Genomic DNA, 27,297 nt, shown 5'->3' on the forward strand with positions numbered 1-27,297 from the left:
TGCACGCTGCCACTGCCCAGCAACACAGGAGCAGTTCGGACCACGTATGCTGACCCAGAAAAGAGCAACATTCAGAGTATAGTTTCTACTGACTGTGTGTCACTTTCACGCCATAATACAATTGAAAAGTGGTGAGTCAACCGTTGTGAGACTTGGCGGACAGTCCAGCGGTCTGGGGCCCGTGCCCCCGCTGCACGGGCACAGGCTTGATCCCTGGCTGGGGAACTAAGGTCCCTCATGCCCCACAGAACAGCCACAAAAAAAGTCAGTCATCGAAAGTCAGGGCCTATCTGTGTGCTTATCTCTTGAAGTGAATATATTTTAAGAGAAGGATAAATATATTTCATATATTATATAGTATATGTGGTTATTATATGTAGTAAATATGGCAGCTGTAATAAGAGATATAGATGTTGATATATATAAAGAGTTAAATATGTAAGAGAGAATGAGAATATAATATAGAAAACAAAAATCTGGGCGAATATAAAGAATATATACTGAAATGTCATTAGTGGTTATCCCTGAGTGATAGGATTAAGGCCCCCCAATCTAATTTTAACAATAAACATGTCATGAATATATTAAGAATATGCAGAAAAGAATAGTTTGGTGCAATATATTAGAACATAGGATGGGGATGAAATTGAACTTAAATGGGAATGATGCCCTTAGTTGTTTTGGGGTTTTTTTTTTACCTCTAAAATCTGCCTCCTATTTTTATCTTGTGACCTCACCACATACTATAATGATTATGATCTCTTAGTCATGCTCTTGGGAAATGTGCTGTTATCTCACTGTGAGACAACGCGGTGTTTTTAAGTGATTTTGTTCTAAGAAAGTACTTGGGAAGTGAAGAGAGAAACACCAGCTCTGTGTATTGCTTTGGATGAGTCTGAAAGCAGAAGTGCCACTGTTCCTCACTAGACTTCAGCCTCAGACTGCTTCCAGGGAGGAGGTGGTTAACCTCTGGGGAGCTCCTTGAGCTTGACTTCAGGAACTGGGTGGTGGCCGTGACCTGGGAGTGACGCTTCTGTGGATGGAGGCTGATTGGTCCAGGAGCGCAGCCAGGGAGTCCCCGGCAGTCCAGGAAGCAGCTCTGAGCTGTCCCAGTGTTGGACGGCCCACAGGTATTCCCGCCCCACCCGGCCTCTCAGGAGTTACTGTGAGCTCTCTTTTGAAGTACAAACCCCAGCAGCCTTCAGGGTCCTGCTGTGACAGAAAAGATGGTCCTTAAAACCGAAGAAGAGGATGGTGAGTCCCAGTCCTGGTCTGGGTGTGTGGGGTGAGGTTTAGGTATCTGCTTTGATCAACATGTGACGACATGTGTTGTGTGACGACAGTTTCACAGCCCCTTGAGAAGTACCAACTGAAAGGCTCTTGCTTGTGTGTGTGTGAGAGAGAGAGAAAGAGTGTGTTTTTAAACTGAAAGTGTCCCCCAGCCCCCACCCCTACTCTGCCTCTTGCTGGGGATCCGCCCTAGGTGCGTCTTGGTGGCGTTTGCCCTCCTACTTGGCGATGGTGTCTGACTTCCTGAGTCTGAGTAACAGTCTTAGAAGCAGTAAAAGTTGCGTGTACACCAGTGTGACACTAAAAAAGGAAAGATGTTAGAGACCAGGTTTGAAAGTACTTGATGAATAATAACCGTGAGGTTCAGGATGAATAATAACTTTTTATTAAATAAAAATGTAACAGAGGGACTTCGTAGCTGTTTGATCTTCCTCTTTTGGTATTAGGTTAAGGACTGAAGCCTTGCAGGGTCTGGGGAACTTCCTTTGTCTTCTCCACACCCACACTGTATGACAGTGACGCTAAGAGTAAAGGGGTGAAAAGTTCTGTGGATTCTAAATCCCAGAAGCTTTTGCAGAAGAACTGGTTTTAGAGCACCCTAGGCCAGGGCTCTCAAATGGCTTGAAGTTCTGTGTGTGGATCTGTGTATGTTTTATTGTGATACTTCCACCGGAGAGCCATGTGATTTTTATTTTGTTTTTGATTTGTTTTTGACCTGTACACACTGCTGCTGCTGGTAAGTCGCTTCATTCGTGTCCGACTCTGTGTGACCCCATAGATGGTTTTGCTTATTTATTTATGGCTGCCCTTCGTCTTCGTTGCTGCACGTGGGCTTTCTCTAGTTGCAGCAAGCAGGGGCTGTGCTCTAGTATCGGTGCACGGGCGTCTCCTCGAGGTGGCTGCTCCTGCTGTGGAGCACAGGCTCTACGCGTGCAGGCTTCGGTTGTTGCAGCACGCAGGCTCGGTAGCTGTGACGTGCTGGCTCTAGGGTGCACGGTCTTCAGTAGTTGCGATACAGGGGCTCATTAGTTGGGGCTGGAGGGCCCTAGAGCATGCAGGCTTCGATAGTTGTGCAAGGGCTGAGATGCTCAGCAGCATGTGGAATCTCCCCACACCAGGGATTGAATGCAGGCTTCCTGCACTGTCAGGCAGATTCTTACTCACTTGTGCCGCCAGGAGAGTCCCAGGTGGCCATGTTTTAGTGCCTTTAAGACAAAAAGCAAAATATATACTGGTTTGTAGCTGGTATTGGATGATATGAATGAATATTAAGCTGTTTTTCAAAATGGATTTTGTGAAAGTGATAATAAACTTTAGGGGTCCTTTTTATCTTTTTCTTTATCTGGTTCACTGTAAAATCTATTTGAAGTTTCATCTTCATGTCAGGCAGTATTGTGGACCATACCCCGCAGGTGGCTCGGAAAGCTGTACTGTGTGTGAAAGCCTATGGAAGAGAGGGGCGTTTGGTGTTGACGACACCCAGCATGTGAGGAGGGGGTGATGAAGCGGCTCTCCGTCAGGGCTGAGCTGCCCCCGTGGGGGCTTTCGTATCTGAGAGGTGTGTCCACAGTAGCCAAGGTCTCTAGCTCGAAAGGGGACCCTTGTGAGAGGGGAGGAGGACTCTGGTGGATGATGCTGGGGTGGTCAGGGTGCACTGGCCCTGCCTGGGCAGAGGGTGACCACTGCTCACTGAGCTGGTTCTTCCCTCTTACTTGCCGCTGCTCCTTCCTGGTGGCCTGGCTTCAGACTCCCTGAGGTGATGCCAGCAGTCACTTTAAAGTCAAAATCAAGGGGTTCCATGCCATCAGCTTCTGGCCATCCTAGAGGTTTTAACATTCAACATTAACTGCTCAGTGTGTGTGTCCTTGATTCATGGGTGGGAGTGGGGCTAGGGCATTTAGAAATCAATTTTTAGAGATAGGATTAACAGGCAACTTTTGTTTGAAAAAGTGTCTTCAGAATGGGTGGTTCTCCATTTCCCTCAGCCGCCCCCCCTCCCTGGGAATGTTTCATCTTGTTGTCTGAGACATTGGGGGCGCAGTGTTGCTAAGATAGTTGCCCCTAGATACTGAGATGAGATGACAGAAATGGCATTGGACACATGTGAAAGTGAAGGGAGCAAATGGGCTTTCGCGGGCCGGTCCCCAGCATCCCGGGAGGCGGGTGAAGGGTCAGCGTGTGCTTCTCACACAGCTGCATTGGTTAGATTGTCACCCAAAGGGCCACCCAACATGGGAACGAAGGTTTAAAAAATGTCTCTAAAGAAGTCAGATCTTACCTGCTGCATGAGAGTCTGCAGTCCTTCAGTTACAGACATGGCTTTGCCTCTGTCCTTCCCTGTTACTTAGGCTCATCAGGTTCCATTCTAGTTACGCAGGTGCGTGTAAGTGAGACTTAACCAGTGTCCAGTTATGCACACTTGTGTGAGGATAGTGTCCAGGTATGCAGGTGTGTGAGACTTAACCATTACACTGAATTGAGCACTGTTTTCTTAGCCACCTGAGGCTGTTTTTAGCTGTCACCTTTTGAATGTTTGACCCCCCCTTTGAACCTTTGGTTTGCCTTTGAACCTTCTCGCAGGACTGGGATCCCAGCTCCCTGCTGAGGGGACACGGGACCCTCTCCGGCACAGCTCAGGCTCTCTGTCAGGTGCCCTGGGCCCCGAGCAGAGCTGTGCTCACTGTCCGCAGGCACTCAGCCACCCCGGCCTCGTCCCTTTGCATGATCTGTGCATCCACATTCTCTCTGCATCTGCGTTGGTCCCCAAGTCCAGGCTCCGAGGCTCGTCCGAGTCCTGAGCAGACTGGCCGAGGTGGCTGCCTGTGCTGCTGCCGAGGGCTCGCCCGCCTCCCCTGCTGGGAGCCCCTGCTGAGCTCTTTAAATCCCCGCCCCGGGCGCTGGCCGGCACCTGCAGATGCGCAGTGAGTGCTGAGCTGACGTGGCGCGATTATTCCGGGGAGAGAAAAGAAAGAGCTGACGGCTCAGCCAGAGCGTTTGAGTTGGACTTGGTCTGTTCCTGGATTATTTATACTCCCTGAATCTTACCTCATCTCTAAACTGGAGGTAACACCGCATACATAGTTCATTGTCAGGAAGTGTGCAAAGTTCACAATTGGGCTTTGTCGTCAAGTTCAAATAATGAAATGAAAAAAGATTTTAGACTGTGGGTCTTATATGTGTATAAGTTAGTATTATTTGTAGGAAAATATACTGACTGGCATGTAATTAAGTAGAGTATCTCTCCCTTAGGACACTGGATTTTCAGTTTGCATCTGAGATACTCTGTCTGGTGGTGACTTACCCCGTATCCCATCCTCTCGATGTGGCCCTTGCCATTGCTCCAGCCTCACAGTGGGCAGGTTGCTGAGGCTGAGGGGGGTTTTAATCCGGAAAGCAGAGGTGCTGTAAGTGCTCATCCCATAGATACGCCCTTCTTCACGGGTGAGTTTGTATTTTGCGGAACCAAAAATGGTTACATCTTTATTTTTAAGCAAGAGCTCTTGGCATTGTACAAAGCACACATCTCAGCAGACCTGCATCACCATCTGCCAGGACCAGTTTTGAGGGGGCCTCTCTCTGGGCTGGATTTCATAGGCTCTGGTCTGAATTTCTTTGGCTCTAGTCTCAATTTCATAGGCTGTCTGTGGAGCACACCGGTGTGAGTGCCTGCAGCGCTGAACAGAGGGTCAGGACTGCCCTTTCTTCTTGATGAAGGAGGTTGAAGAAATGAGGCTCAGGTTCTGCTCTGAAAAGAGTGAACCTTTATCTGTCACGTGAGGCTTTCCACAGCCTCCCAAGTTCTCTTTGCTGTGGAACATAAAAGCATAGGGCTGGCTGTCGGTGGTCAGGACCCAGCATCCAGGAGGCAGGTGAGGGTGGAGGGCAGCAGGTGGAGTTGTCTGAGGAGCCAGCATTGTGGAAAGAACAGGCAGGGAGTGTGGTCTTGGCAGGACGCAGGACTGGGGCTTTAGCATCCTCCAGCCTGTAGAGTGGGCCGCGGAGCCGAGGGCAAGGGAGGTGCGGTAGATACGGACAGGAGGCGTCAGGACCTTGCCACCCAGCCCTCTCTGTGGCTCTGGAAGATTCGCTGAGTGTGTTGGTGGTGGTGATGGGGAGGGGCTGACTGGACCTACATACAGTTTGCTGTTGGTTACCTTAGAAGTGGAGGGCTAGATCTTCTGCACATTTATGTAGTATCCATTTCTCACGTTTCCCTTGCATTTTGACAGCCTTCCAAAGGCACCTTTACTGAGTTTACATTGTTCTTGTCTTTGCTTCTCTGTTTGCTGAAGCCAGGCTGAGATTTCCTTTTTAGAAGGATTCTTGTAACAGCTTCTGTCTTCTCCTGTTACCTTGTGAAGAGCTTCCGCTCATGGGGACCCAGATGGGTTCACCTGCAGCTGGGACCGTCACTAGTGCAGAGGGGCCTCAGGCTTATGGGGCCCTGGCTCCCAGGGGCGGCGGCGGGCAGCACTGCTAAGACTCGCTGCTCTCGGGACCCACGTGTCCTCCTCCTGAGCCCGTGCTGGTTGTGACACGCCAGGGAGGATGGACACAGAAGTCAGGCTTGCTGCCCTCAGCTCTGCTCACGCTCAGGGCTCGCCCGCCACTTCCTTCCCTTCTTCCCAAGATAATTTCTTGACTTTTGTATGGTCTTCCTTCCTTACCCTACAGAGAAATCATGAAAGCTTAACTTCTGACCTAGAAAAACAAAGCACGTTTCTTTTCCAAGTTGGTGACTTTCTGCATCTCCTCTCTTTCTGGCGTCTTGAGTCTCTCTTCTCCTTTGTCTCTTCTGCTAAGAGTTCAGGATTCTGATTCATAGAAATCCAGTGGAATCCTACAAAGACAACACAGCATGATGGTATAGTTCCCCCCAGGTATTTCACACGTATTATATATAATAGGACTCCAGGTATGTTCCTCCCACAAAAGAAATACTTGGGTGTAAGCAGAGCAAATGTTTTGGGGTAATTGGCTGGTGACATTTCCATATTCCTTTCTGAAGAGATTTCAGCGTAAAATTTTGCCTTAGTTTTGGATCCAGATAAACAGAAAGGTGTAGAGTGCAGCATCGCTGCCTCCATTCATTCCCTGTCCACACTCCTTGTCTCTGGAGAGGGTCCCTGTCGACAGCTCTCAGATCTGTGCATTTCCCAGCACCGGTGTCGCATGCGTGGGGTCCTGTTGCTTCTCATGGCACCGTGTCTGGGAGATCTTTCTGTGCTGTCATCTGTGACCAGCTCACTCTTTTTAACGACCAGATTGTGTGTAAGTAGCTTTCACTTTTGCACTTTTGAGAGCATGTCTGTTGGATAAGTTCTCAAATGCACTTGCTGAATGGAGAAGTCCTGCGCAAAGCTTGCACCCTCTCCACTCCCCCAGCGAAGCCTGGGCCCCCGCGCCCTTGGTAGACGCATGCTTCTGCCAGGCTCTCGGGAAGCTTTACCTGCAGAGTTGGTGCGCCCGTCCTTCGTGCCTGGCCACTGTGCCTCGTGTCTGCCTTTCCTGTCCTCACGGCTGTGTGCGTCGCTGCCTCACTGCCCTGTGCTCTGCTCTCCTTGGGAAATGCGTGAGCCTCTGCCACAGATGGGGCACACCTGCTGTCCTGGTTGCTTACCTTTTAGCTCATAGAACTTTATTTTCCATTCTGAAGCCTTTCACTTTATTATAGCAAATTGAACAGATTCTGAGATTATGACCGTGTTAATCTATGCTTTATTCTAGAATTTCTGTGGTTTCTTTTTTTGTATTAAAATCTGATTCAGCTAGAATTTATTCTGATGTAAATGAGGTAAGCATTCAGCTTAGCTTTCCCTCAAATGGGTAGCTAATTGCCCTACCACCATTGACTGAATAATACTATTTTTCTTTATATTTTTGTATCTTTTAAAAATACTTTCTTTATGAGACTTCATGACTTGAAGTGTTTCAGTATTTCTTGAGTTTCTTTTCCGCTGTTTTCCTTCTCTGTTGTTGAAATTTCAAATTATTGACACCTCACTTTAATCTCTTAGAGAAGGAAATGGCAACCCACTCCAGTGTTCTTGCCTGGAGAATCCCAGGGATGGGGGACCCTGGTGGGCTGCCGTCTATGGGGTCACACAGACTGAAGTGACTTCGCCGCCGCCGCACTTCAATCTCTGGCGGCAGCTCTCTCACATTACCCTTCTTCCTCTTCATAGTTGCCTGTGCTATTCACATATGCATTTTCCACGTGAACCTTCCTATTGTTTTATCCATCACACTTCCTGTAAAACTCTTGTTGGTAGTGTAAATAGTATTTTTAGAAAGCGATGTACAAACTGAAGACCGCCTTCCCCCACTGGGGTCCTCCTGCTTGTGCTCAGATCGTTCTTGTTTACTTGGTGGCTTTCTCAGCCATGGTAATCACGGTAGCTTGCAGGGAATTTGCTGGTCTTTGGGGGTAGATTAGAGTGAGGATCTGTTTGTATTAGATGGAGGAGGCCCGTGCCCTCTCCCAGGACAGCTCGCCTCCCAGAGCTGGCGGTGGAGGGGCACGGAGCCACCCTGCGTCTCCACGGGCAGAGCTGCCCGCCTCCTGCCTCCTCCCCTCCTTCCTTCTGCCCTGCAGTCTCTTCCCGCCCTGCTGCGCCCTCTGCCAAGGGCAGGAGGGAGAGGACCCCAAGAGTGGTCCTGGCAGGGATGAGTCCCCTTGCTGGGGCTGGGAGCAGGCCCCCGTCTGGAAGGTGGGCTGCCTGCTGCCCCAGCTTTGCTGCCTGTGAACAGACTCAGGGCTGCTGGGACCTGGAGAGCGGGGGCCTGGGTCGGTGCCTGCAGCTGCTCTCAGACTTCTTTCAAACCTCGAGAGCCTTCTCTGGACCTCGGGCAGCTCTGAGAAGGGTTGATGTCTGGCACCAGGAGCCAGCTTTTTCCAGTCTGAGGTTAGAGTTAGGAACTGCTACCCTCTCAACTGCTTCCGGCCCTTCTCAGAGCGGGAACAGAAGCCAGTCTTGACTTCTTTGAAGAAGCATTTATGCTCTTGCTGCTGCTACTGCTACTGCTAAGTTGCTTCAGTCCTGTCCGACTCTGTGCGACCCCATAGATGGCAGCCCACCAGTCTCCGCCATCCCTGGGATTCTCCAGGCAAGAATACTGGAGTGGGTTGCCATTTCCTTCTCCAGTTTATGCTCCTAGCTTTTACTAAAGAGTAACTCAGCATTTAAAGCAGAAGGAATGGAGTAGAAAGGTTGAGACCTCACTCCATGCTTGCGTTTCCTGGGATGCAGGAGCAGGGGAGGTGGGAGTGCTTAGACGCCCAGGGCTCCGCCTGGTGCAGGCTGGCCTGGGGCCTTTGCCCAGAGGATGTGGGGCTTGGGGATACGTAGGATTAGCAAGTTTGTGATGCTGATGATTTGAAAGACACTGATCCGTTGCCTCTCAGGAGTTGTCTGTGGAATTAAGCACAGGTGGGTGGCCGTGGAAGCTGAGCTGTCAGGGGGCAGAAGACACTTAGTTCTATGGCCCGTTCCTGAGCTGAAGTTTCGCTGCCTTAGATGACTGCCCTGTGTCCCTGTCACTTCTCTCTGGTCACCCCAGAAATGCGGCCTGTCCCTCTCTCCTGGTGCCCCCGCCCCCCCTTGTGACTCTACCTCACCGCCTGTCCAACAGCAGCCAGATGTTGTCTTCAGGCCAGACTCAAAGGACCCCAAGACACCAGTCAGATTTCTTCAGGCCAGACTCAGAAGACGCCATTTCTGACTAGTGCAGCTTTTCCAGGAGTTTCCAGTTTGTTCTGTATCCCCGTTTGTCCTTTGTCCCCAGCCTCGTGTGCCCTCTCCCCGCTGGCCCGGCCTCAGCTCCCTTGAGGCCTCTGGGACAACCGGCTTTGCCGGCTTTGCTGTTGCTGACCCCGCAGCACCTGTCACCAGTGTTCCATTGGCGCTTATGCTGCTTGATTCTTTTTCTTTAAAAGGAACAGTAACACGGAAGCTCTTTGGGGGCTAAACCCATGTCTTACTGTCTCTGTATCTTCTGCAGTAACTAATAGAGCACCTAGTTTATGGGTGGTAACCATTTTTTCCCCAAAAGATTGTTGGAGTATGAGTCTGAGAAAGTCATTTTTTGAAGCGTTTATTTTCTCTGTTGGTAGATTTCCTGAGATTACTACCTTGTGCCCAGTCTTTTTCTCCAATCATCGCTGTGATTTCATAAACTTGATTACGGGGCTCTTTATTTGAGATCTGTCTGTAGATATGAGGCGAGCCACATTGCAGACTTCTGTCGGTAGCTTTTCCCTGTCACTTCTTTTCTCCTTGCTTCCTCGGATCATACTGTTTGTGCAGAGAATTGACTGTGGTGTAGTCGTTGCTGCCAGCGAGTCTGGCCAGGAGGCACGTTGAGGTCTTTGCCAGTTTACACGTTGGAAGTCCAGCCCCAGCAGTGGATCCTCTGTGCTCAGTTGTGGCTGGTGGGTTCAGGACAAGCCACAGCAAGCCTGTGCCTTATGACCGAGTTGTGCACAGGAAGTGATGTCAGGATCCACCTACTGGGACCTTTAAATCCCTGGAGGGTTTGTGTGCCTATTTTGATGTTACCTCAAAAGGGGGGATGTAGCCCTTAGGACTGTGTAGAGTGCTCTGAGAATATTTATGATATTTTACTGGAAGGCAAGAGCTTCATTTCATGGACAGAAATCCCCCCTGCGAATAGGACAGTTTCCAACCAGGTGTTAAACTTCGTGATACAAACACGTTCAGGGGAGATCATATAGATGAAGAAGGCCTTTAGTGATGGTTCTTTTGTGTGAACTGAGGGAGTTCTTTCTGGAAGAGGTGGTCTTGATGGCTATGGAGGATGAGCCTCTGAACAACAAGAAGGAAACGGAGATAGGTTGGAAACCTGTCTCCCTGGGGCCAGGTGGTGTGTGATTGCTTACCAGACCCAGTATCTAGTAGGGACTCTCAGCTGGTTCGTTTGTTGAAAACTTGTCTTCCTTTGTAGCTTTAAACAGAGATTTCATAATTTTAGCATTTATTTCTCATATATTTGGTTTGATTCTTTTAGATGAGAACTCTTATGACACAAAAATAAAATTTTTCATATTGTGACTGTTCCTTTAAAGACAGGCTGGGCCTGCGAAGCCCAAGTGTTGGTCAAGTCTGGTGACCCTGTGCTGGTGATGAGGAGCTCACATTAGTGTAGTGGAAGGAGGGAGCCCTCTATCAGCGGCTTCCTGAGGACAGAGCACTCGAAGGCAGGCCAGAGTGTGGGATTTTCCGTTTTTCCCTCTTTCTGTTGTGTGTCTGGAGTGGTGGTTCTTAGGCAGGGAAGTTTGACCCTGCAGGGGATTTGGCATATCTGGAAGCCTGTGGGGCTGTCCTCTCGGGGGGTAGGGTGGGATGCTGCTGCGGGGGTGCAGTTAAATGTGCCCTAAGGCACAGGACACCCTCCCACACAGAAGGAGCCCCCAAGCGTCAGAAGTGCCGAGATCAGAGAACTTCATCTAGTGTAGTGGTTTATTTTCTCTTTTTCTCCTCGTGTTTTTGGCACTTTTTTTTAATCCTTAGGTCTCTTCCCTTATTAGTCAAAGGCAGTGCTTCCCAGAGGAGTCAGCAGACGCAGCCTGCAGTCGCCCCGTGTCCTGAGCCTCCAGACTCCACGTCTGGGGCCTGAGGTCCCCAATGTGTGTGTCTGCCAATGCCCTTGGTGATCCTCACACCTCGAGGTGGACAGCCACTCCTCAGGCTGTAGTGAGCCTGTCACCAGCCGTCTTACAGCATTGTCCTAGACCTACCTGCCATTCGCCCAGCGTGTATTGGCACACTGGGTTGGAGCCTCTGGTGCTTGTGGCCTGAGTAGGAGGCAGGCCGTTTTAGTAAAAGGCTGGAGCAGGTCACCTGGAGACAAGGGGCTTAGAGCTGCAGAGGACCAGAAGGGGTGGGGCGTGGGGGGACGTTCGAGCAGTGGGGTCAGCATCCCTGCCTGCTGACGCTGTTGCCGGGGGGAGTCAGGGGGTAGGGGGAGACCGGAGGTGGCCTTCTGCTGAGGGTGACGGAATAGTCTGCATTCTGGATCCTACCCTCCTGTTTATCCACTCAGGGAGGAGAGGCACCTTAAGTAAGGGTTAACATCCTCCCAGGGAAGCCACCATCAGTCTTTTGCTTCCAAGGGGGAGAAAAAAGCGGCTGCAGCCTGTGAGCAAAGGCTCGTGGTGCGTCCCCTCCCCCTCGGAGGCCTCGAGTGGGGGCGCTGTGGGCGGGGCGCTGTAATTGCATTCATGGAAATAAGCCTGGAGGACTGAGCACACGCTCGGAGTGTCTGCCGATAGCTCCGCGGCCATCTCCAACCACGCCGGCCTTCCGCACCAGGATCGACTTCCTCCGCACCCGGGTTTCTGCTCAGCTTTTGTGTCCCCGCCTGGCTGCCTCCTCTGCCCGGGCAGTGCGTGCGCACATGCCGCGCGGGCCCCGTCCCTGCCTCCACCCGGCGCTGGCGGGGCGGCCGGGGGCCTGGGACTGGGGCGTCTCGGTGCCGGGCCACCATGGCCTCTGAAGCGGACAGCTGCCACCTGCCAGGGCGTTGACGTCGCTGCCCCAGGGCTGCCGGGATCCTGGGGCCACCGGAGAGGGGACTCGCCCCGGGTAAGAGGCCGGGTGGGTGGCGCGGGTGAGCCCGCGGTGTGGAGATTCCCTTACAGCGTGAATCCCTCTGCTATTACTATGCACCGCTGCCGGCCTCTCCCACCCCAGAGCCAGGCAAGCCTGATGTGTGCAGCGGCTGCTTCTCTGCATGTCTGTCGGGTGGTTTCGCATTCTACTCTCTCTTCCTAGGGTTTGTTTGTTTTTTTCCAGTAGCTTCTTCTAATAGAGGTTTCAGCCTTCAGTGTGGTTTCTTCTAGGCCCCAGATTAAGGAATAAGCTAATAACCAATTTGTATGGTCCTGCTAGGATGAGGTTAAAAAAAGGAGGACAGAAGGCAGAGGGGCAAATTCTGAGAGATCCCCCTCCCAACCCACCCCTGGAGTTTTAATTTACTTGTTAAAAACTTGGGAACCTTCCCCTGGTATGAGTAGCCCTCTTCCCAAAAATGCACAGAGAAGAGCAGCTGGAGCCCCTTGTGTATTTTGCTGCCATGAGTCTGTTCCAGCTGCTGGGCTGAGGGGGTATGTCTCAGTCCGCAGAAATAGTCAGGGTTTTACAAAGGGCCAGCACGCACATAGGTTTTAGGAAGGGGAGTAAAGTGAAAGGGAACTGAGTTACGTGCCTCGGGTCCCCACCGAGCCTCTCTTTTGGGGGGAAGGGGTGTGGTGGCACGGCTGTGTGGTGCCCAGATGGCAGCGGGCTTGGGGAGGGGGAGCTTACTCTGCTTGGGAGGAAGGAGAAGGGCACAATGACGGTGGGGTTTGTCTGCTGGGACGGGAGCTCCCAGGCTTGCCCTGAGAGTGGAGGGCTCCTTTCTCGAGAAGCCAGAGGTGGAACGTGGTTCTCCTTGTCAAGCTGGCTCCAGCTCTGCTTTCAGTCCATGAGGCCCTTTCAGAAACAGCCTTGGAGACAGAGGTTGGACGAGTGAGCACTGGGAAGAAACTGCTGCAGAAGTCCAGCTGGGCCACTCATGCCACTGCCAGGTTTCAGAAAGAGCTTGAGGTTCTTAAATGATTGTTTTCTAGTTTTCAGCTTTTATTGAAAGCAGATGTTAACTTTATTTTCTAAACCAAACTTTTAGGATAAAATTTTATGACTTTGTCTCTTTTATTACCTTGAAATTTGATCTCATTTTCCCTTTGATTACAAAAACCTGTCTTCAGGTTCTCATTTTTATTAGATAAAATGTGTCCATTCCTTCTCTAAGAAAGGTAAGATGATAAAATACTTTGCTTTCATGAGGAAGTTTATGGAGCTGTTTAATAGACACCCTCTCACTGGGAAAGGCGAGGATGCTGACATGCCCATTCCTGCTTAAGGAAACCAAGGTAGGGAGAGATGGTGGTTTTTACCAGGTCACAGAACCACTCACTGGTCAGTGAAGCCCCACTCAACTCCTAGGGGTAGGGGTAGGTGCCCCCTACCTCAACTCCTGGGCAGTGTCTCATCTCAGTTAAGGAGGCCTGAATTTTTAGGTTAGTGGTTAGATGAGATGTCTATAAGACTGATACAGGAATAAAGTTGTCCTTAAAGATGCAGACTACAGGAATAAAATCTTTAATATCCTTACTTCTGGGTGGGAGACTGAGTGGTTTTTATGTGGAAAGAATTTAAGCTATAAGAGTAAATATTCACATTGGTAATTTGCTGGAAGGCACCTTTCACCTTTGATGTTGAATGTCAGTTATGCTAGCACATGCCAATTTAATTCCTTTTGGTCCTGTTGGTATGTCTACATTCTTTTAGTCACTTAGGCTGTGAATTGCTTGCCTGGTGGCTCAGACAGTAAAGAATCCGCTTGCAATGTGGGAGACCTGGGTTTGATCCCTGGGTTGGGAAGATCCCCTGGAGGAGGGCATGGCAACCCACTCCAGTATTCTTGCCTGGAGAATCCCCGTGGACAGAGGAGCCTAGCAGGCTACAGTCCGTGGGGAAGCAAAGAGTCGGACATGACTGAGCAACTAAGCACAGCACAGGCTGTAAATTGGTGGTGAGACCCTTCTTTTACAGTGCTTTATACAAAGATCAGATCATAGCTTCTGAGAATAGGGACTAAGCTTAGCAGAAATCAGGAATTCAGTATATTGCTATTAAAACTCTTGTTTCATTTATTTTTAATTGTGGTGAAATATAGGTAACATAAAATTTACCATTTTAAGTGTACAGTTCAGTAACATGAAGTTCATTCACTCACATAGTTGTACAAACATCACCATTATCCATCTCTAGAACTTTTATGAAACTGAAACTCTGTCCCTGCTGAATTTTGGCTCCCCATTCTCCCCTCCCCCAGACACCCGCCGTTCCACTTTCTGTCTCTGTGAACTTGGCTTCTCTGGGAACCTCATGTAAGTGGAATTGTTCAGGATTGGTGCTCTTGTGGCTGGCTTATTTCACTGAGCATAATGTCTTCTGGGTTCCTTCATCCTGTAGTATGTGTCAGAATTTCATTCCTTTTCAAGGCAGAATAATATAGTATTAAGTTTTACAAAGGGTTGCTGTAGTTTGACTTACGGAGGGAAAAGGAATTGTTTCCCAAAGTTGGAAGACTTTCTATAAAGTCGTGAAATGATCAGGTCAGCACCCAGTTGGCCATGTATGTGTCCCCAGGTTTCCGGTTTCAGTCACATCCCTTTTCCTCGTCCTTCTGTGTCTGGTCTGACAACACCCTGAGGTCTGTCTCAAGAGTGAGGCTGTCAGCGAAGCCCCTTAGTCATTGTATCTTTTTGTTTCACTCACCTCTATGTCGCCTGTCCTTAAGGACCCTATGACTTTTGGCTGTTCTCTTATCCCTGTCAAGAATATCTGACCTTGTGTACTCTAATGTCAGCATAGGATTGAGAGTTTTGTGAACGTTTGCTGACTGTTTGTGTGTCACCCAAAGCCTGAGTTTTTTCCAGTCGTTGGAATTTTTTCACGCTGGAAGGTGCTGGGATCCCCTGGGAGACCAGGTGACTTACCCCAGGGCAGGGCAGAGCAGGCGATCTGACCGGAGGATCTGTCTGCATAGGCTGAGTCAGGAAGGGCCCAGTGTGTGACCAGCACTCGCCACATGGCAGGCTGTTTGATCTTTGTCTCTGGAGGCAGTAGACACAGCGCCCTCAGTCCATGGGCAGCTTCCCAGATTTGTGTTCTTAAGCCCAAAAGCTGTTCGTAAATAGCTTGTGTTCCCTCTGGAGCTGGTAACAGTTTCTGGAGAGGGTACAGGAAGGTCCAGTTCTTAACTTTACCTTTCTTTCTTTTAAAAAAAAATTAAGTATAGTTGATTTACAGTGTTGTGTTAGTTTCTGGTGTACAGTAGAGTGATTTATATATATATATATTTGTGTGTATATATGCACACACATTCTCTCTCATATTCTTTCCATTATGGTTTATCACAATATATTGAATATAGTTCCCTGTGCTCTACAGTAGGACCTTGTTGCTTATCCATTCTGTGTACAATAGTTTTTGCATCTGCTAATCGGCATCCTTGACCCGGCTGCTGTGGCTCCAGGCAGGTGGATGGTTTCTGAGGCCTTGTGTGTTTTCAGTTTCATGAAACTCCAGCCTTGCTTAGCAGGGCTCCCTGGCGCAGGCTCTGGAGGGCTGGAAGCCTGTCTGCACAATGGCACCCTCCTGGGCTGCAGGGGGGCCAGACCTGTCTGTCTGCCCTCTCCACATGTAGGGAAAGGGAGTGCCTTCTGACTCTTGACCTGCCTTTTAAAATGTTGCCCTGCTGTGCTGGTTTAAATTTGGACCCTTGTTATCACCGGAAGGCAGGGGCTATATATAAGAAGGATGATGCTCGATGATTATGGTGGAAAAGGTAAGGCAAATTTAAATCTAGGCAGTGGGACCCGGTGTAGCTGGAGCTTCTCAGGGAGCTGTGTCTGGGCCCTAAAGCACATCTCCAACACTCTGATGTATGTCACTCCTGGGGACCAGGGACAGAAAGCAAGCAAGGTCCCTTTTGGCCTGTTTTCTTGTTGAGCAGAAACTGCTGTCAGTAGATCTCTGTTTTCGGTTGGACTTCACTGCAGGTCTCTGGGCACCTGCCTGTGGCCTCAGGGGCTGGAGAAGCTGGACCTAGTGATGCCGCCCTATGCATTTCTACTTGCCCCCAGCCCGGAAGGAGGGCACTGTCCCTTTAAGACAGCCTCCTTTGTATGCGCTGGATGGAGCACATTGCAGCTCTGGGTTTCTGCTGGTTAAATCTGCAGAGCAACATTTAAATACAGAAATAAATAGAGGGTCCCCTTGTGTGGCTTTCCTATTCACAGCTGAGTACAATGATCCCTTGTTGTTGTAGGCTCTTTAATCCCCTTCATTAAATAGGAGCCTTGCGAGGGAATGGTGAGGGGCTGCTGCTGGAATGGTCCCCGTGCTGAAGCAGGACACCTTGTAAATTAACCTTTGCAGGCATGAATTCCCGAGGCCTCCGGGCCCTCTGCTCTGTGTCCTTTCTGTGCGGGCCGCTGCTTCCCTAGCTGCCATTCTTTTCAGGAGAAGAGGGCTTAGCTGCCTCCCTGGCACAGAAGTGTGGCTGCAGCACGTGGCGGTCGGGGGAGGGAGGAGTTGTTTGTTGCTCTGCCATCTGGCCCATCAGCAGATATTTTACAGTTTAACCCCAGTGGCTACGCAGGAGAGCCCGGGCCTGGGCAGAGAGATGCCTTTGCCAGGTGCCCCTGCCACTCCCTCAGAATCTTGGGGTGGATGTGGTGGGTTCTGAGTACCAGCTGTTCCTATCCTGGTGGTGGCTTGCAGGGTCCTGGAGATGCCAGCCAGGATCCTCGGGACCCGTCTCTCCTTCAGCTCTCCAGCTGTGGTTTTGATTCTTCATGCTGTTAAATGAAATTAAGCATTTTGTCTGTGATTTTTTTTTTCCTCATGGGCAGTATGAGAATGAAGGCTTGAGTTGAAGATTTGGTGTTGCATTGATAAGTTTAATCAAAGGAAAATAGATTTGTTAAAATGTTGGTTTTTTTCTCATCTCAGAAACATTCCACTAGAAAAATGAGATCTAAATCTGCGTTTTTTGGGGAAGTTCTTAGGTGAGTTATTGACCCCTAAAGGAAGCAGTGTTGTGATTTGAGGGGGACTAGATGTAGAATTGAGAAGTGATTTAGAAATCACGGGGTTAATGTCAGGAGACTGCTTCAAAGTAACTGTGAATGAATGTGTTGCTGATTCTAACTGCACATGGGCTAGAACACCTTCCATCTATCTTTTCTCATAACCATAGATTAACATTTTTATTTTTCATTTAAAAAAAAAATCCAGTTGTACCTAGCTGTATTTTTTTAAAGCAGATATTCAGGAGCTTATGTTCCCCATCTCTCTCCACTCCCAGACACACCCTTCCCAGAAGCAATCACTCAGAATTAGCTTTCTCTGACTTTTGATCTTCTGGTAGGTGCAGCCAGGTCTGTATTAATATTCTTGTCTTACTGATTGTTGTGTCAAAGACTCTCTCCTGATTTCCTTCACTCGTAGCATTCTTTCTCTCTACCCTCTCCCTGTCTGATAGTTCATCACAAATGTCTGGTCACTTAATTTTCATCTTTGAGATTTTCACACACACATTCACAACCTTGATTTCTGTCTGTGGTCTTTCGTGAGTGCCTCCTGCCCCTTTTGTAGGAGGAAACGCAGGGACCCTGCTTGCCCTTCGTGTGCTCCCTGCCCTCCTCCAGCCCTCTCGCCTCTGTCCACTCTTTCCCCACTCAACAAGTTGACAGCTGATTACGTACAGCTTTTGTTGTGGAGCCTGGATGAGCCTCTGTGTGCTCCGCTAGCGCCGCCCAAGACCAGAGCGCATACTGCTCATCTCTCCTGGGAGCTGCTCCCAGCACCAAGGTCCTGCCTCTCCGTCCGTGCCTCCCCTTGGCCTGTGGCTTGTACCCTGATGTCCTCTATCCTCTGTTTCTCCTGTTTCCAGCTGCCTTGTTATTCTGCTGAGAGAAGACCCAGTGATGCCTTCTTCCATCGTAAATGCTCCAGCTCTTTCCTATTTTTTCTCTCGTGACCTTCCGGAACAACTGTCCTGTATGAAGGCTAACCCAGAATAGCTGAGTGCGTAGATTCTGAAAAGGAAGCCACCACTGAGAGTTTCCAGTTTGGAACAATAAAATTTGACTTCTCAGGGTACCCAGCAGTCTTGAGATACAAATTTTTCTTACCACGGTTCTGCTTTAAATGCACCTTGTTATGGGGACTGTAGTCCTGCCTCTGATGGGCGTGAGACTCAGTGGTGATCTGATGAGGCCATCTCTGGTTCACAGTCAAAGCCTGGTTGTTCATTCCCCCGTGGAATAGCTGTTAAAGATATGAACTATTACCTAAGATTCTCAAAACCGTGTTATATTGGAATGAATCTTTGTCTTGTAGAAGCTCAAAAAATTAGTTTCTTAAAGGGAACTTCTCATCTTCATGGACTAGAAATTTTTCTGGTTTGTGACGTCTAGAAAAAGCAGAATAAACTCCCTTTAGGCTTGCTTTTCTCTAGAATGGGGTGTGAATCAGTAGAATTTGTGTTGTTTCTGAGTGGTTTTTGCTCAAACTTGAGCTAAGCTGTTGTTAGTTAACTTTCTCCCGACGTAGCTATTGGAATGCTCACCCTGGCTTCCCAGAGACACAGTTGGAGCCTCACGTGGAAGGCCTGGGCTGCATTTAGGTGGTCTGTTGGGATCTCTAGGTGGCTGTGTCTTCCAGCCTTTAGTGTACTGAGAGTGTGTTTCAAACTGCAGTGCACTTATTAGGCTATGAAATCAATTTCATGGGCTAAAGCTACTGTTAGGAAAGTTAAAACAGTAGGAAATGTCAGTGGATTTCACATGATGAGAGTATTATTTTGTTAACTGTTGTGTTTGGGGCAGATTGGGTTGTGAAGTCAAATGCATTTCTTAATTGTGGGTCTTGAAGTTTGAAAGACACTTTTCTATGAAAGGGTGGGGGAAAACTGGATTAAAAGGGAGAAGTCAGCTGAGACTCTAATACAGCTAATTAACCTGTGCTGAGGCTTCATCGTGGTGGTCTCTGCTGTCTTACATGATTTGTATGAAACATTCGGAGGGAAGAACTGCTCGCTGAGCGCAGCAGGTTCAGTTTCAGCAGCACGGCTGGTGAGTCGCGCACCCTCCCTTCACTCTCAAGCCGAGCTATTCCTCTGTGCCACCCAAGCAGGAATGTCACACGAGCCACAAGGGCAGTGTTGCTCTCTAGCAGCCTCTGTGAGCGCAATTAAAATACTGTATTTCGTGTACCAAGTTATTTCAATGTGTCATCAATATAAAATAGTATTAAAGAAATATGTTACTTTTTTGTACAGTCTGGTGTGTCTTTACATACACCATACATCTCAAACTGGGCTAGTCACATTTCAAGTGCTTACTACCCACACGTGGCCTGTGACCATCACGTCACATGGAGCAGTTCTCAGGCGCCTGTGCGAAAGATGGATGCCCACAGTAATTCTGATGATAAGAGCTCGTTCTAAAACATTATTCAAAAATGTTCAAAAAAGCAGAGAGAAAAGTCCCCATAACCCCATCCCCGACTTAAGCATTGTTTCAATTTGGGGATGTATCCTTCTAGATTTTTTTCTCTGTACAACTAGCCTCCCTGCTCCAGAAGTGGCACAAAACTGTCATTCACATTGCTTTGCAATTGTCTCCCCTCCCTGCTAGGGTCCTAGACATCGTCTCATGTCAGGGTGGATTCAGTGAGGGAACAGAGACCTGGAGAGATTGGTTAACCAGGGGCCTGAGCCCCCCAGCCTGTGGGTGGGGAATGGCTGACATCGTTGCATGTCAGGGTGGATTCAGTGAAGGAACAGAGACCCGGAACTGTTCCTTAATCAGAGCTTTCCTCTGTGATCCGTGGTCCTTTCCAACTTTGGTCAGCCTGAATGGGAGCCAGAGTCTCCCCATCAGTCGGTCATTTCAGACACAGGCTTCTTGCCTCTTCTGTGGTATCTTGTGGTCTGAATTGTATTTATTTTTGGTAAGGTAGACGCGTTCTTAGTAACCTTTCCCTCCTTTTTTGTAGTTCCCAGTGACCTGACTGCAGAGGAGCGCCAGGAGCTGGAGAACATTCGGCGGAGAAAGCAGGAGCTGCTGGCCGACATCCAGGTAGGAGCTGGGCAGCACCTTGACCAGGCGTCTTCTCATGACGCCTTCTGACTTGTTCTCACCACAGTTTGGACCAGGTGCAGGAATTGACAACCAGCTTTGCTCAACAAGGGAGAATGGAATCTCAAAGTGGGGGGGTGGGGTGCTCTGTGAGCTGCACCCAGCTGGTCAGCTGTCAGGCTAGAGTGACCCCAGGTCTTCTGACTGTGACTTCAGGCTAAGCAGACCCACATGCACGTCCTGGTGGTCATTTTCTGGCAGGGCAATTCTAGAGAGAGAATTTTGGTTCTTTGAACTTGAGTTTCTTCTTCTGTAAGATAGGAGTGAAAGCACCTCTTGATACGTTGTCATTAGTTGGATTATTTTAGGCCTTGGGAAGCCATTTCTTTTAGAATTCTCTGTAAAATATTTGGAAGCCCAAGGGCAGTGAAGGGAGGGGGCACACCCTGTAACCCCGAGCTGCAGCGTGTCGAGGAAAGACTGGGTGTGCTCCGTGTTGGTGTGAGCGTACTTTGCTGTTACCTAGTTCTTTGAGTCCTTCCTCACTGGTAGATGCTGGAAAAGCGTAGCAGTTCTTCACTCAAAGCCCCTGCGCCCCGCCAGTGAACTCTCCACTGTGCAGACCTGCTTGATGGGGCAGGCGGTGGAAGGCATAGCCAGGAGTGGCGTTCCCTTTGCCGGCCACTTGGCGGCAGTGTTGGCCCAGTACAGGCACTGCTGGCTGGGCAGCTGGGTGCCTGGGGGACTGGTTTGTCCTGGTTTGTCCCCGCTTCAGTGAGCTGCAGATGCACTGCGACAGACTGTCCAGGCAGCTGTTTTCCAGTAGAAAATACATATTTCACATAGTGTATATGATTATAAACTTCTTTCCTAGACTGTAAACTCCTTGAGGTCAGGATGTTATCTTTCTCTTCTTTGTATTCCCTAGAATGATTACAGTCTGATAGGAACTCAAGAAACATTTGTTGAACAGACGGATTTTCCAGAAATTTTTAGGTTTTGGGGGGCGTTGTCTTTATTTTGTTTGCTCTGTTTTACTTTTTGGTCAGAGCGAGTTACAGGAGATTTTGGTGATTTTGTTCTGATCTGTATCTTCCTCCTGGTGATTCTGGACTGTGTGTTTTGCAGAGGCTGAAGGATGAGATAGCAGAAGTAGCTAATGAAATTGAAAGCCTGGGGTCCACAGAAGAGAGGTGAGTCTGTCCTTTTCTGGGTGGTTTTGTGGTTGTGGCATTGCCAAGTGCCAGCCTAGAATTGTGCCCATGCCACGTGCTTAAGGAGAAAGTGCATCTTCTGCCTTCTTTTCTAAGCAAGCATGTATGTAGCCATACTTTCTGCCTTCCGCGCAGGGACTCCTGAATGTGAAGGCTTTTGATGTTTTTGGAAAGGCTGAACTGGAGAACTTGGCAGGTTCCCCCAAAATCTTAAACTGCCTTTAAATTGTTGTGTGAACTATTTCTTCTCTTCTCTTATCCACTGGGTTCCTATTTTAGTGTTTCCATTTTTTGCTTTGGGTAAAGGAAAAGCTTAACGGATGCTGCTGATGCAGCTCCAGAAGGCTGGAGGCCCAGTTGTGTCTAGGCATCACTGCAAGTTTGCTTGTGCCTCCCTAACACTTAAGAGAATGTAGAAGTGAGATTATAGCACAAAGTGCCAAGGCGTGTCTGCTGGTTCTTTTTTTCCTTTAACATTCCTTAAAGCAATGTTAGTTGCTTTGAGAGTTTAATTTTGAATGAGGTTCCCAGACCATTTTCTAACTGCTTAATGTCGTAAATGGGCTGTTTCTAATTCACTGCATGTCTGTATTTTTCTAAGCCTAAGTCTCCCCGTCTAGCTTCAGGAGACCGTTGGATTTTGTTATTTTAAACTTGTGTGCACAGGGCCATGTGGATTAGTGAAGCTGCATGTCCAGCAGAAACCAGCCAGCTCATCCTGTCCAGTCTCTGCTTTGCCAGTTCTGAATTACAGCTTTCTTACTTGCCACTAAAAAAAAAAAAAATTGCTGCTTCAAAGAAATGGACAAATTGGTATTTGTCAGAATTTACCATTTCTGCTCTTACAAAAGGTACTCTTAAAAGAAGTGAATAGGGACTTCCCTGGTGGTCCAGGGGCTGAGACTCTGCACTCCCAATGCAGTGGGCCTGGGTTTGATCCCTGGTCAGGGAACTAGAGACCCGGGTTCGATCCCTGGGTGGGGAAGATCCTCTGGAGAAGGAAATGGAAACCCACTCCAGTACTCATGCCTGGAAAATTCCATGGATGGAGGAGCCTGGTAGGCTACAGTCCATGGGGTCAGAAAGAGTCGGACATGACTGAGCGACTTCGCCTCACCTCACCTCAGGGAACTAGGTCCCACGTGCCGCAACTGAAGATCCTGTGTGCTGCAACCAAGACTCAGCGCAGCCAAATAAATGTTTCAAAAAGGAAATGAATAGGCAGGCTTCACACAAGGGGAAAAGACCTGCATTACCTGTATTTGAAAAAAGACTTGTATCTGGAATCTGTATAGAAAGAGCACATAAAACTCACTAATAAAAAGACAACTTGACTAAAAAGCAGGCAAAAAACCGCCATGAACGCTTTTACATGTATAATAGACACGTGAAAAATGCTCAGTATCATGAGTCATGAGGAGATGCCACTTTACACCCACTAGGATGGCCAGAGTTAAATAGACAGGTGGTGCCTCATGTTGCTGAGAGCTGGTGAGAACAAGCGGTGTAAACACTGGGGAAAACCGACTGGCAGTTCCTCCTAACGTTGACCGTATACCCCTGCTGTGCCCAGCAGTTCAGCTCCCAGGTATTTACTCAGGAGAAAGGAGAACACACCCACACGCATGAGGGCATCTATAGTGTTTTTATTTAAAATAGCCCCAAACTGGAATTAGCATTAATGTCCCCCAACAGATGAACGGATGAACAGATGAATTCATGAGCTATTAACTTACATAGTTAATATGTAACTATGACAGTGCTCTAAAGCTGGATTATGGCGATGGTTGCCCAACTCAGCAGACTTATTAAACATTGTTCAGATGTGCATTCAAAATGGGTATGTTATATGGTATGTAAATTATACCTCAATAAAATTTCAAAAATGACATGGAAAAAAAAAGAAACCCACTGTAGTAGAAGAAACAAAGGAGCCTAGGACCAGGGTCAGGATTTCAGTTGACCTTCCACAGTTAGACCCAAGTGTGCCTGAGCTTTCCTAGATAAATCTCAGACATCACTGCACTCCACTGACACATGTGGGAGTTATGTCAGTCTTTCAGAAATTGCCGATTACCCAGAGTACTGAAGTGGCTGTGATGGTTGTTTTACAGGAAGAACATGCAGAGGAACAAACAGGTAGCCATGGGCAGGAAAAAATTCAACATGGATCCTAAAAAAGTAAGTGACAAAAGCCAGCAGCCAGAGCCTGCAGTCTGTAAAGTGGCAGTTTCCACATCGTCAGCTGCAGCCTGGGGCATTTGAGACAGACTCCCTTCCTTTCATGGAGTACAGCTCACGCCATGAGCCCTGCCTCCTGCAGAGCATAGGAAGTACTTACTGGACACTTCCTCTGTGTGCAGAGCAGCTGTACCCAATTCTTCCTGGGCCCCCACCCCCTTTCTGGATGTTCCTGGTGTCTGAAGCACTATTGGTGTCTTCGCTGTCTTTCCAGGGGATCCAGTTCTTAATAGAGAATGATCTGCTGAAGAACACCTGTGAAGACATTGCCCAGTTCTTGTATAAAGGGGAAGGGCTCAACAAAACAGCCATTGGTGACTACCTGGGGGAGAGGTAAGACCTCCGGAGACCCCTGCAGTAGAGAAGGTTGGGCGGCAGTTACCTAGAGAAACAAACTCCAAGATGCCCCGAGCTTTGTCCCGGGACAGGTGGAGGTGTCCAGCAGCTGGTATCCTGTGTTCAGCCAGTACACAGAGGCTGCAGATCTTTCATCTAACATTTGGCTGCCTCCTGGGCTGCGGGGGGTCTCAGTGCTCAGCCTGGGGGCAGCCTGACTGGGGGTCTGCACGACTTTGGATTCTCAGCGTCATTGTCTGACTTCTGTCTTCTGTTTCTCTTGCTAGAGATGAGTTTAACATCCAAGTTCTTCATGCATTTGTGGAGCTGCATGAGTTCACCGATCTCAACCTCGTCCAGGCCCTACGGTGAGTATGTTTGCAGCCAGTACCTTGTTGAGGGAGACGGGTCTTTGGTTGTAGATCTGTCCTGCACAGTTCAGTTCAGTTCAGTCCAGTTGCTTGATTGTGTCCAACTCTTTGCGACCCCATGGGTCCTGCACCACCTGGTGTTTTAGTGAAGTTGTACCTTGGGTGGTGATTTGAGTATATGTGATTGAAATGATTGGATGGTTCAGTTCAGTTCAGTCTCTCAGTCATGTCTGATGCTTTGTGACCCCATGAACTGCAGCATGCCAGGCCTCCCTGTTCATCACCAACTCCCAGAGTTTACCCAAACTCATGTCCATTGAGTTGGTGATACCATCCAACCATCTCATCCTCTGTCATCCCCTTCTCCTCCTGTCTTCAATCTTTCCCAGCATCAGGGTCTTTTCAAATGAGTCAGCTCTTTGCATCAGGTGGCCAAAGTATTGGAGTTTCAGCTTCAACATCAGTCCTTCCAATGAACATCCAGGACTGATCTCCTTAAGATGGACTGGTTGGATCTCCTTGCCATCCAAGGGACTCTCAAGAGTCTTCTCCAACACCACACTTCAAAAGAATCAATTCTTCGGCGCTCAGCTTTCTTTATAGTCCAACTCTCACATCCATACATGACCACTGGAAAAACCATAGCCTTGACTAGACAGACCTTTGTTGACAAAATAATGTCTCTGCTTTTTAATATGCTGCCTAGGTTGGTCATAACTTTCCTTCCAAGGAGTAAGCATCTTTTAATTTCATGGCTACAATCACCATCTGCTTTTGGAGCCCCCAAAAATAAAGTCAGCCACTGTTTCCACTGTTTCCTCATCTATTTGCCATGAAGTGATGGGACCGGATGCCATGATCTTAGTTTTCTGAATGTTGAGCTTTAAGCCAACTTTTTCACTCTCCTCTTTCACTTTCCTCAAGAGGCTCTTTAGTTCTTCTCCACTTTGTGCCATAAGGGTGGTGTCATCTGCATATCTGAGGTTATTGATATTTCTCCCGGCAATCTTGATTCCAGCTTGTGCTTCCTCCAGCCCAGCGTTTCACTCATGATATACTCTTCATATAAGTTAAATAAGCAGGGTGACAATATACAGCCTTGATGTACTCCTTTTCCTATTTGGAACCAGTCTGTTGTTCCATGTCCAGTTCTAACTGTTGCTTCCTGACCTGGTTAAAGGGGGTTAAATTGAAAGCAAAATTTGTAAAACTCTTCCTCAGATCTTTCAGTTAACGTTTGGAAATTGATGAATATTTCCACTTTGAATATTTCCCAATTTCACTCAAGAAAATCGTTTAAATTTCTTGCCCTGGAACAGGAAATAGGTAGTGTGCCCTTCATTTTAGAAGGAAAAAAGTCAACATCTAATTTTTTTTTGCTAAATCTAGTTCCCTTGTGCTTTTTGAGAAATTGTAATTTGGTATTTTCATTGCTGTTTAACAGTAAATAATATCATGTTTTGTGTTGTTGTTTAGGTAGATGAAAAAAAATCCAGAATTAAACCTGTTGGCTGCGGGTTTCTGTTTGACTTAAAGGGCTTAGTCATGACTGCTTTGATAGAAAATCTCTTTTCCTGCTATGTCTTTTTTTTTTTTCTTTCTGGAAATTGGAGTTCTTTTAATTGGAGTTCTTATGTATCAGTCTGACGAGGTGAACCATTCTTTTGAATAGGAAAATCTTTTTCTTTCTTTTTCTTTTCATAAATACATTCCCTCCTATCGAGAAGACAGAGATGTGGAGTGGTTAGCCTGCATCTGACAGAAGGCTGAAGCCCCCGACATCTCCCTTGGCTGCAGAAAGCTCTCACACACAGGGTGTCCCCCCCCAGTGCCGTAACACACCCTGTCTTCACCCGCAGGCAGTTCCTATGGAGCTTCCGGCTGCCGGGAGAGGCCCAGAAGATCGACCGGATGATGGAGGCGTTCGCCCAGCGCTACTGTCAGTGCAACCATGGGGTGTTCCAGTCCACAGGTGCGCGCGCGTCCCCTCCCGGGGCTGGCAGCGCCTGCCCGGCGCTCTGCTAGGCACTGGGCCATCCCAAAACCAGAGGGGTTGGGTTCCTGCCTAAGAACATCACTTTAAATGGTGTTTGTAATGGTAAAAAGTTGGAAACTGTCCACGTCTGCCAGTAAGGTAGTAGGCGTCTAAGTAAGGGCACCTCTGAATTATGAAGTGTACAGCTATTAAAAATTATGTTTTTATAAAGAGGCTTTATTGACATGGAAAAATGCTAATAAGATTGGCCAAAAAGCAGACCTCAAAACTGTGTATCTGTTGTAATTCTGACATGTTACATTATGTATCTCTGAGGTTCATATTTTTAAAAAATTTATCTATTTTTTAATTGAAAGATAATCACTTTACAGAATTTGGCTGTTTTCTGTCAAACCTCTGAGGTACATTTTGTGATACATTACACATAGTCACATTTGTGTAAGAAAGCAAAATAAGTTATTCCTAGGTAGTGGGATTATAGGTAGTTTATATGTTCTTTTTCATATATTGTGCTTTTCTGTACATGTTCTTCTTACACAGTCTGAAAAAAATAAAACCCTTTTAAGTCGTGAATGCTTTACATTCTTTCTCATGCCTTGCCCTTTGCAGTTAGAGTGTACCCAGATGCGTGGATTTTGCTTACTCTTTTGAGAGCACTGCTTTGCATTCTCAGTCTCACCTGGTGCTTTTTGTTCTTTCTGGTGGGATGTTTCTGACTGGATTTTGTTTTTCCCTTTTAGACACTTGTTACGTCCTCTCATTTGCCATTATCATGTTGAACACCAGCCTGCATAACCCCAATGTCAAAGATAAGCCCACCGTGGAGAGGTTCATAGCCATGAATCGAGGCATCAACGATGGGGGAGACCTGCCCGAGGAGCTGCTCCGGGTGAGCTCAGCTCTCCTTCAAGGCCATGGGCTCAGGCGATGCTGATGGACGTGGGGTTAATCCAGTGTCTGCTCGGACCATCCACTCAGCTACATAAATTGCATTAAGAAACTAGTAGCGAGGCCCAGCGAGGAATCAGTTGGGGAGAGTGATCTGTGACTCTGAGACCTAAGGCTCAAGTGGAGGTCAGGCTGCTCTCGCATCTCTCTTGCTCCCTGGCTAGGCCTCTGTCTCTTTTGTCT

General features: G+C 48.2%; 1 protein-coding gene across 4 annotated transcripts in view; it reads left to right on the plus strand.

The window, feature by feature from the left end:
• Positions 1–27,297, plus strand: part of CYTH1 (cytohesin 1) — a 76,086-nt gene that overhangs the window by 34,915 nt on the left and 13,874 nt on the right. For 2 of the 4 annotated variants that reach the window (XR_011246845.1, XM_069541991.1), the window contains 7 exons: positions 19,926–20,008; positions 21,137–21,201; positions 23,337–23,403; positions 23,678–23,796; positions 24,087–24,167; positions 26,030–26,142; positions 26,907–27,055. Coding sequence is in view for 3 of the 4 variants with exons in the window: in XM_069541991.1 (XP_069398092.1) it covers positions 19,926–20,008; positions 21,137–21,201; positions 23,337–23,403; positions 23,678–23,796; positions 24,087–24,167; positions 26,030–26,142; positions 26,907–27,055 (677 nt within the window). In the remaining variant the exon portion in view is untranslated. Of the gene's footprint in view, positions 1–847; positions 1,255–8,479; positions 11,895–19,925; positions 20,009–21,136; positions 21,202–23,336; positions 23,404–23,677; positions 23,797–24,086; positions 24,168–26,029; positions 26,143–26,906; positions 27,056–27,297 lie in introns of those variants that run through there. The other 2 variants (XM_069541990.1, XM_070289214.1) reach the window with 2 other exon arrangements.

This window comes from Ovis canadensis, chromosome 11 (assembly GCF_042477335.2).
Source record: "Ovis canadensis isolate MfBH-ARS-UI-01 breed Bighorn chromosome 11, ARS-UI_OviCan_v2, whole genome shotgun sequence".
Taxonomy (NCBI): domain Eukaryota; kingdom Metazoa; phylum Chordata; class Mammalia; order Artiodactyla; family Bovidae; genus Ovis; species Ovis canadensis.